The sequence below is a fragment of the Colossoma macropomum genome, unplaced genomic scaffold (genome assembly GCF_904425465.1).
Source record: "Colossoma macropomum unplaced genomic scaffold, Colossoma_macropomum, whole genome shotgun sequence".
Classification (NCBI taxonomy): domain Eukaryota; kingdom Metazoa; phylum Chordata; class Actinopteri; order Characiformes; family Serrasalmidae; genus Colossoma; species Colossoma macropomum.
This window is the reverse complement of record NW_023494800.1, coordinates 29,041,199-29,051,606: the sequence shown is the minus strand read 5'-3', so window position 1 is coordinate 29,051,606 and position 10,408 is coordinate 29,041,199. Positions and strand designations below refer to the sequence as shown.

The window sequence follows — 10,408 nt, the reverse complement described above, 5'->3', positions numbered from 1 at the left end:
TGGGCGCTACAGAGCACACAGCAGGACAACATAGTTAATAAATAAACAGTAAACAGCAGTAGTGCTGGTGATGACACAAGAGTCTATCAGTGTAATAACAGTAGTGAAATTATGTCAGTGTGCATTGATGCTTCAGCTTATTTGCACAATACTATGATAATACCAAAAACAATATGGACAAAGTATCACAATATTTCAAGGCATATTCTTAATACACAATATGTACCACAATATTTTGATTTTCTGTGCCACATATAAAAAAAAACACTATCAACATACGAAAACAAACGGCCAGATTCCTAAAACTAGACGGCAACAGCGCTACGCCACGCGAAAAGTGCGGAAATGTATTTTCATCAGTTTCCTAGACAAGAGCCAATCAAAATCCACATGTAAATGACCTCATACATGGTAAAGACCCGTGCCAAGAAGCTCCGGTTGGCTGCCAAAAAGGACACGATGAAAGAAATGAAAACAAGGAAACAAGTTCTCAGAAACAGCTACGAAGAAGTGCAGCAAATAATAGTAAATTTTTGGTATCTATGTTTAGAATTTTAATGCAGAATTATATTTTAGCATGTGAGATTTCATGTCTCACCGGTAAGAAATTAAGCCTTTTTCCAATTTATTAAAATTACAGTATCAATTTTTACGAACATGAATTGAAGTTTAAAATATGCAATTTTTTTCCACACAATTAAAAATTATATTGCTGAAATTCTGATGACTATGGCAAGCCATTTTTTTCTATCTCAGGAATTCAGTTTGCATGTGTGAAAATTTAAATTCCACTAGTAAATATTACATTTCGACTAGTAATCCTCGTTTATGAATGAACAGTAACGAACGTGTTTCCGCCACACAATTCGCTCTAAACTTCACGGTAAATCTGGCGCTGCGCTTTATGAATCTGGTCCAGTGACTTTTATGCAGTGGTTCACTTAATGCATTGACCCAAATTCAGTTAAACAAGACTAATTATGCTCATAATAAATCATGCAGTTGGTCAGTGGTCACAATAATAATAAATACTGTCATATTGCCCACCCGGACCACAAACTGTGCTGCTGGTCATCATGACAGTAAATGTAATGCCGCCCCATCACTACCTGTTACACAGGGTCACATGATTAGCTTCATTCTTCCAGGTTTGCATTGGCAGACAAAGGAATGATCCTGTCCACCCTGTGGGGTCAGACAGGAAGAACAGAGGTATAAAAGAGGTTTCACAACAATCATTAATGTGTCGTTTATACAAAAATAAAACTAAATAAAACTTAGTTTTATAAATAAAGCTAAACAGCTAAACACAAAAGTTAAAATAGTTTCTCTGGGACTTCAATTTTAGAAAGTGGATGTATTTCACTAAAAAAGCAGAGAAAATTTACTAGTATAGATCTTTTTTCTACAGAAAATGGTTTTGGGCCAAAGGATGCATTACTGCTACTGAGTGCTGATTAATTAGCATTACTGCTATTGGGGGCTAATTGGTTAGCATTACTGCAACTGAGTCCTGATTGGTCAGCATTACTGCTACTGAGTCCTGATTGGTTAGCATTACTGCTACTGAGCGCTGATTGGCTAGCATTACTGCTACTGAGTGCTGATTAATTAGCATTACTGCTACTGAGTGCTGATTACTTAGCATTACTGCTACTGAGCGCTGATTGGCTAGCATTACTGCTACTGAGTGCTGATTAATTAGCATTACTGCTATTGAGGGCTAATTGGTTAGCATTACTGCAACTGAGTCCTGATTGAGTCAGCATTACTGCTACTGAGCGCTGATTGGCTAGCATTACTGCTACTGAGTGCTGATTGGTGAGCATTACTGCTATTGACGGCTAATTGGTTAGCATTACTGCTACTGAGTCCTGATTGGTTAGCATTACTGCTCCTGAGTGCTGATTGGTTAGCATTATTGCTCCTGAGTGCTGATTGGTGAGCATTACTGCTACTGAGAGCTGATTAGTTGGTGAGCTGATCAGCTCTTTGCCTGAGTAAAGGGGTTCGTGCTCCCTGTCATAAGACACTGTTGTGAAGTCCTATAGCTGCAGTAAAAATATAACAGCAGTGTTGAAATGTTTATGCTGTTCTGTGGTAAACAAAACAATGCATCCTATATAAAAATGAAGAAGCATTTACAAACTATGATTTTGCACTAAAGCTTCATGGGAGCCCAGTCATGCTGGACTTGCTCAGGAGCGCCATCTACTGTTAGACAAACCCAGAAGACAATACTGAGTGGCAGCTCTCCTCAAAGCACATTCTCTGACATGACTGCTGTATGTTGGGCCTGTCACTCACCCTGTGCACTGTTGCATTGTGGGTACAGAGTGTAGTTTGTGAGCCAGGTTTAACCAAAAGTGGAGCAAACATGTATCAATACAGAGTTTCACTTTATAACAGAAGGTAAATACAAGACTATTTAAAGGAGTGGTTTAGTTAAAGGGCTCATCTTCTACATCTTTCTTTGTTCATTTTATTTCATAAAATACATTTATTTATTTTGTTTTTCCCCCTGAGGGCTGCTCAGGACATTTATTGTGCGTTTATGCACCCCAAAACAGTCATAATTCATGACCCTCTTTATCCCTTTGAATTAGACTGTAATTTGCCTTTAAACTAATAATTAATAAACTTGTAATATAAGTGAATGAGCTCTGTTCTGATGGTGCCTCATTCAACCATCAAACCTTCCTTATGACTCCAGTGTGAGTGGGCAGGGCTAAACTGCTGTAGGCTGAATAGGAGGATATGTAAACGTGGGTTTTTATGACATCACAAAAACAATGAATTGTTCTGCTTAGTTTCCATGTATAGACTATGCAGACTGGGTAGCGAATGATGTTTGAAACTTTAACCATCTTTCTATTTCATAAAAGTAAGGAAAGAAATCACTTTTCCATGATATTGTCCCTTTAAAAATCCAATTTACTCACTTTTTACATTTTCAAAATTCAAGTTTCAAGACGCTGCCACTGTTTTTAGCTATGTGATACACTTTCGTCCACTTTTTTACACGACAGTTTGCCATGCAGCATCAGAAACCACACATTCTGAAGTGGCTTGAGGCAAGTTTGTGATGATTAAGTCAGGCTGTTAGCACCATGCTAACTGATAGGCTAGAGACCAAAGATAGAAGTTAGCTATACTTCAGGGTGGATAACTCACATCAGGTTAGCATGGAAGCAGCTCATTACCAACAAACAGAGCAGCTCATACAAACAGAAAACAGACTTAAAATGTTGGAAATAACAGGAAAATCTTGTGTGGAACAAATGTAACGGAGAACATGCCAGCTAGCTAGCAATCCAAAGCAGGAGGCAACTTACAGAGCCTGTTTACCCCTCACATTGTCTCTGACCACCTCGTTTCATGCGGTCAAGTGAATCCAGTCACCAGAAACGCATGTTAATGCAAGGTGTAAACAGGCCTGTGGTGTTAAAACAGACTAAAACTGTCACCTCCAATCAGAATCAGTTAAAAATGGAGTTTCCACAGCCGTGCTTATCGCCTAGGTTTCTGTGCAGTGCTAATGGTGTCAAGCTAGCATTTAGCCTTTCCTCCCTGAAGCACAAGATTTCAGAAAAGTGTCGCTTATGTGAGTGGTTACTGTTTTTGTACATTCAAACGATCAAATTTATTGAATATTATAAAATATTAGTTGCAGCCCTACTCTAAAAAACTCTATCAATTCAGAATACAGCCATGTTTATCTCTAAAGGGATCGCTGGCAACTGTGTGCTAACAGTGCTAGCATTAGCCTTTCCCCACTGAATCGTGAGGTTTCAGGTTTTAAGTATTTGTCATTTATTTGAAAGGCTTTACTATTTTTTAGCATTATCAAATTTACTGAATACTGAATTTATTCAATTCAGTACAAAATCCTGTTACACCAAAGCAGTGCTTCTCATACTGTCCACATAGAAACAGTGAGTGTGTTTACACACAACTGCAGAAAATCAGATTTTGTCAGTAACTGGTTCAGCGTGTTTACATGCACTTGGGTAATAAGATATTGGGCAAAATTCCAGGTCTACATGAGTCAGGCAGTAATCAGATTTCTGCTTTGCAACCGGCCAATAAACTCCCAGAATAAGATGTGTTGTAAACGTAACAGAAAACTCAAATATCATGTTGTGACTTTTTTCTTAAAAAATAAACTTTAGCAGAAAATATGAATATACATCATCTGAGGATGAACAATATTTAAATTCTTCATTTCGTCAAGCATGTAGTCGGTTTAAGCGTCGCTCCAAAAGTGTTTTGTTGGCGTCTTGCGTGCTGTGTTAAACGCTGCTTGCTGTTCCAGATTTCTAGAAATCCGATCACAGCTTTAATCCGATCTAGGAAATCAGACTGTTTTCCCGACCACCTAAATAATCAAATAACTGCAGAAATCTGATTAGAATTGTATTATTATTATCATGTAAACGCACTCAATGTTGTGTTCGACTAGAGCTTGTAACTCGGAATTTCCAAAGAAAACGTTCCCTTATCTGGGAATTCCTAATCGGAAAATAGGAAGGGTTCAGCGTCTCTCACATCAGCATGGCTGTGCCCAAAATCAACAATAATGGAAAAACATTTTTCTGCTGTTTTGAGAAGATAAATCCATTAACATTAAAGTCATCACTCATATAACTCCTGTTAGCTGAATAGCTTGTTGTTAACAATAGCATCCATGTTTTTTTTTAGCTCAAAAGTATGTAGGTCAATTCCCAAACTTCAACTTCCCGTTTCCCAGTTAAGATGAAAGCAGCATTAGTTCTGTGTTTAGGTGATGTGGTGCTGATTTGTCCTATAAGCTTCCAGTACCTGTTAGCTACATTAGCCTTGTAGCTCTAGTGCTAAAACTAAAGAAGCAAACTTCGCACACCAAAGCATGCCTTGGCTGATCGACTACATTTTGGGGTTATGGAGAAAACTGTGTACATCTGATTTATCATCAGAGTATTAAAGTACCCCAGTGTGTTTGGGGTTATCTGGCCCAGTTCCATTCCCCTAGCCCATGTGCAGGGACAGGGTTGATCACGAGCCAGTTTCTGTCTGCCTGCATACAGCACAGCCGCAGCATCGCAGCCACGGCTGCGTCTCATCGGGCAACAAGAAGACTGAAGAACATGCACATTCACCTTTAACGGGCCCATAGCAGAGAAAAGCGTACTGCTCACGCCCCAGTTTATATACAGGAACTAAGCTGAAAAAACGTCTCTCCTGAAATTTTGTCTTAATATCTCAAAATGACTTCTCTAAAAAGTTTGACTTTGTATCTCAAAACGAGTTTTCTCTTCAAATTTTGATATATTTTCACGAAATAATTTTTGTCTCAAAATTTAGATGTAGAATCTCAAAATGACTTCTGTCAAATTTTTTAAATTTAGTATCTCAAGACTTTTCTCTCAAAATTTTGACTTAGAATCTAAAAAGGCTTTTCTAAAGTTTTAGGCATAGAACTTCAAAATGACTTCTCTTGAAACTTTGATTTAGTATCTCAAAATGAATTCTCTCAAAATTTTGACTTAATATCTCAAAATGACTTCTCTAAAAATGTTGACTGTATCTCAAATGAGTTTTCTCTTGAAATTTTGACTTAGTATCTCAAAACAACTTTTCTCTTGAAATTTTGATATACTATCACAAAATAATTTTTGCCTCAAAATTTTGATGTAGAATCTCAAAATGACTTCTGTCAAATTTTTTAAATTTAGTATCTCAAAATGACTTTTCTCCAAATTTTGACTTAGAATCTAAAAATGGCTTTTGTAAAATTTTAGACATAGAACCTTGAAATGACTTTTCTCTTGAAACTTTGATTTGGTATCTCAAAATGAATTTTCTCTCAAAGTTTTGACTTATCTCAAAATGACGTCTCTAAAAATTTTGACTTTGTATCTTACTTTCCTCTAAATTTTGACCTAGTATCTCAAAATGACTTTTTTCTGTGAATTTTGACTTAATATCGCAAAATGAATTCTCTGTCAAAATTTTGACTTAATATCTCCACAGATTTTCTCTCAAAATCTTGATGTACGATCTAGAAATGACTTTTCTCTTAACATGCTGATCTCGACATGACTTCTCTCTCAGAATTTTTACTTTGTATCTCAAAATAACTTTTCTGCTGAAAGCACACCTAATATTAGAGTTCTCAGATTGATATCTAACACTTTATAGGCCAATATTTAAACATAAAATGAAACTGGAAATATCATTCAGCATAAAAAATCTATTTTGTAGCCTATTACAGTGGCATTATTTTCTCTTTCTCTCATGTCACAATTTCTAGCCCACATTTTATAAATATCTGAGCAAAAATACCTCAATAATATCAAACGTGATGATAATTAAGCAGAAAAGGAGGACTCTTATTATGAAAGTGAACGCAGTCCAGCTCCTTGTTTAACAGGCAGGTGCGTCTGTCTTTTTGTCCTTACTCACTTTAACCAGCATGACCATGTTGGGTGACCTGCTAAACCAGAACCAGGCCAGCACTATGCCAGCATTAACCACCATGGCCTAGCTTAGACCAGCATGGTACGGAAGTCCAGAGAGGCCATGAGGTAGTTATGATTTTTTGGATTGTTATTTTGAGATAACGAGTTAATTAGTATAGTATAGTATAGTGAACCATTGGCCAGCTGTGTTGCACACAGAGGAATCAGAGCTCCGCATTTAACCCATCCCTGCAGTGAAACACCCACACGCACACTAGTGAACGCACGCACTAGGGGGCAGTGAGCACACCTGCCCAAAGCAAAACACTGCTGTCTTGCAATAACAAGTTACTTATCTTGTCATCTCGAGATAACAAAATCATTATCTTAATGGTTTCCATGGGTTCTTTTCAGCAGGGTTTTCTTTTCATTTATTGCTTTCCCATATACGTCTAGATAATGTTCCATAAACTCCAGTGACCCTGTTTAATTTTGTTTCATCATTTTACTCTTTACCCATTTGTGGTTTGTTTCGAGTTTCAATGCAACTTAGAACCACCACTGATCCCTAATGAATCAACTACAGAGGCTGTGGCCTAAACTGAGCAGCTACTGGAACTGAAGTGGGCTGATTTAGCTAGCAACGTTATGAGTGGTCCAAAAACGAGCTATGGGGTTGCATCATAATCTGATTGTGTTGTCTTGTCTTCAGAAACATATGGCGATCTCGGTGTCCTCATGCCAGTTGACAGGCGCTGACAATGTGACAGAGCGTAATGATTTGATAGGCCAGAGCGACAGAGCGACAGAGCGACAGCGCTCAAAAAACTAATCAAAATATCCCCATCTTAAAAAATGCAGCTTAATAGATGTTATTTTCCAATTTGGAGAGGCCTGCGAGGGCTCGGCCCCTGAGCGGGTACCGCATTATTAAAACGGTGCTGGTTCGCACCTCGGTGTCATCGTAGCCAGTTACGGCTGTGCGCAAATTCACAGCTTAGCTCTCCAAAGTTAAATAAAACACAAGATCACCACATTATAAATATGAACATGAACCCATCTTTAATTTAGCATACTTCACATAGGGAACGCTTATCATGATAAAGAAAACATAGATATTGCAGGCTGCATCACTAATAGACCACTGAAGTCCTGTCGTCATGCTGTAAATCCGGTTCTGACCTGTTTATCTTTATGGGGGACAGTAAACAACACTGTTCTAAACCAGATATGTTTTCATCCTGTGTACATTTTTCCATCTGATGTGAAATGCTCCTTTCTAGAGAGTCAAAACTGTTCATAGTAGTGATGATGGGAACCCAATGCTGCCTGATGTCTGAGACATTGATTTACAGTAGTTTTGAGAAGGTTTTGGCCTAAAATATGTATTTCTTTTTTTTTAAATCCATACGTGGTGCAGGGGTACATGCAGGGTCCCCCTGGGCTTTTCCCACTATTTTAGCATCAACATTCCATGTGAAAACTCAGAAGACACGTGTAGGTTCACCGGTTGTTTTTTCGGATAGTAAATAAAATTGCAATATTTGTGTTTTATATATATATCGCATCATCACCACTGTAAACTGTCTCTAGGTCAAATCACAACAGCTGAATTATGCAAAATTTTGAGAAACTGGTGGAATTCCCCTTTAAGAAGTCCTTAATTAGCTGACAGGAGATTTGGGTTGGAGGTGAAACCTCCGAACGAGGGTTGGTGACCACTGCTGACTTTTGGACCATCAGGTTAACAGCAAAAGACTGTGATTGAGAACCTCTGGCCTAAATGATGACCTCCCTGCCCCTCTGCTCCCCCCTCCTCCCTCTGTCCACCCTGCTATCAATCACTCTCATATCCCCTTGAGCAGCTCCATCTGTTTCCTCTTGTCCTTCGCTCTGTTGATGGTCATCTTGAACAGCCGACAGTACAGTTCCATGGCGACAGGCGTGTCATCGTTGCCAGGCACCGGGTACGTAACCAAGCTCGGGTTGCAGTTGGAGTCCATGATCCCGACGGTGGGGATGTTCATTTTGGCGGCGTCTCTGATGCCCACGTGCGTCTGGAAGACGTTGTTGAGCGTGGAGAGGAAGACGATGAGGTCGGGCAGACGCACTCCCGGCCCGTACTGCACGGGGGCGTTAGTGAGCAGCCCACCCTGCCAGTAGCGCGTGTGCGCGTACTCTCCGCACTCCTGCGCCGTCCTCTCCACCAGGTGAGCGAACTGACGTCTGCGGCTCACGAACATCACGATTCCCGCCACGGTACGCCACGTGTGCCGTGAAGTTCAGCGCCCTCTGCAGGTGGTCCGCAGTCTGCTCCAGGTCAATAATGTCGACATCCAGGCGGCTGCCGAACAGATACGGCTCCATCAGCCTGAGGGATAGGGTCAGGTAGTTAGCGAGTATTAAGGGTGGGTATCGTTAAGATTATATTGATATTTCTCTTATTAACACTCCTTAACAAGTTTGTCCTTTATTCATTTATTACTGTACCCCCAAAAAATAACAAAAACAACTTTTATTATATGTAACAGCAGACTTCTAAAAGCTTCCTCATAGAAAGCTATTACACAAGACAGGTACAGATAGTCTGCCTGATATCTGAGACACTGTTGTATGACAGTTCAGAGACAAGCTTTTGATCTTAAATATATATATTTTATATACATGCAAGGCAACAACAAAATACTATATAAATACAAAAAGGTCATCATTTTGAATATTATATGTAAAATCTCACAGAAATTCACTGACCATTTGTGTTGTAGACAGAAAGTACGTTTACATGCACTCAATAATCCAAAACTGCAGAAAATCAGGTTGTCAGTAATTCGATCAACGCGTTTACATGCACTTGAGTAATCAGATAATGGGGAGTCTACATGAGTCAGACAGTAATCAGATTTCTGCTTTACAACCGACCAATAAACTCACAGAAGAAGATGCAACGTAAACGTAACGTTGCAAACTCAAACTTCATGCTGCGGATTTTTTTAAAACATCACGCAACTTTACCTAAAAATATGAACATACATCATCTAGAATATGAATATTTAAATCCTTAATTTCGTCAAGCATGTAGTCGGTTTCAGCGTCGCTCAGTGTTTTGCTGTAATCTTGCAGCAACGCTGCTCGCTTATTTCCAGTACCGCCGTCTGTTTTCACACACGCGCAGACTGAGAAATGCGAAAGAAATCAGAGTAAGAGTTCACATGCACTGAGAAATCTGATCAGCTAAAATCCAGCCTCTTTATCAGACTTCTTAATCAGATTTCTAGATCGGACTATGGTGTTTATATGACCATTTGAATAACCAGATAACTGCAGAAATCCGATTATGATTGGATCACTGAGTGCATGTAAACACACTCACTGTGCCTCCTTACATACAAACTTGCATACTCTGAATGGACTGACTTTATTTGACCACATATATTGTTCTTCAAAGCTGATCTATTGCTCTGTGCAGTGCCCACCTGTGTCTGCAGCCTTTCTTATGTCCAAGGTGCACTCGGGCCTCAAACAGGTCCTTTACGGTGAACAGCTCGGACAGGTGGAAGTAGTCAGGCTGGGTCAGAGGAACGTTCAGGATCTTTTCATTCACAGCTGCATGCAAAACACCGGACACACAACAGCAGAGGGAAGACCAGACGTGAGAGTGAGGTCACAGATTAATGTCCTAACACTGTGTGCACACCTACAAAACTACATCCATTAATCTCAAAGGCCCCGTTCACATGACACAAGACACATCGCAGGTGAGTCCATAATAAGTAGCATCAAGTACAACGTTAAAGTCCTGTTATCTGGATTTAGTGAAATACAGTATACAAAATTTTGAATAAAAATCATTGTATCCAGAGTTTTTGATAGTATTTTTTTAAACCTCTAAAGCACTACTGGATCAGATATCTGAAAAAACATATATCATGGCAAGTTGTGTATCGACATATTGTCCACCTCTTTATATT

The 10,408-nt window shown here is 39.2% G+C and overlaps 1 protein-coding gene and 1 non-coding gene across 2 annotated transcripts in view; both read right to left on the bottom strand.

The window, feature by feature from the left end:
- Positions 1-4,983: 4,983 nt before the first annotated feature.
- Positions 4,984-5,113, bottom strand: LOC118820735. The gene has a single exon (XR_005008280.1). It is a non-coding gene; the product is annotated as a small nucleolar RNA SNORA17 (small nucleolar RNA).
- A 2,366-nt stretch (positions 5,114-7,479) lies between these two features.
- mrps2 (mitochondrial ribosomal protein S2) overlaps positions 7,480-10,408 on the bottom strand; it is a 5,029-nt gene continuing 2,100 nt past the window's right edge. The window contains 3 exon segments of the mRNA XM_036587486.1: positions 7,480-8,692; positions 8,694-8,811; positions 9,914-10,043. Coding sequence (XP_036443379.1) covers positions 8,288-8,692; positions 8,694-8,811; positions 9,914-10,043 — 653 coding nt within the window. The 3' untranslated portion in view covers positions 7,480-8,287.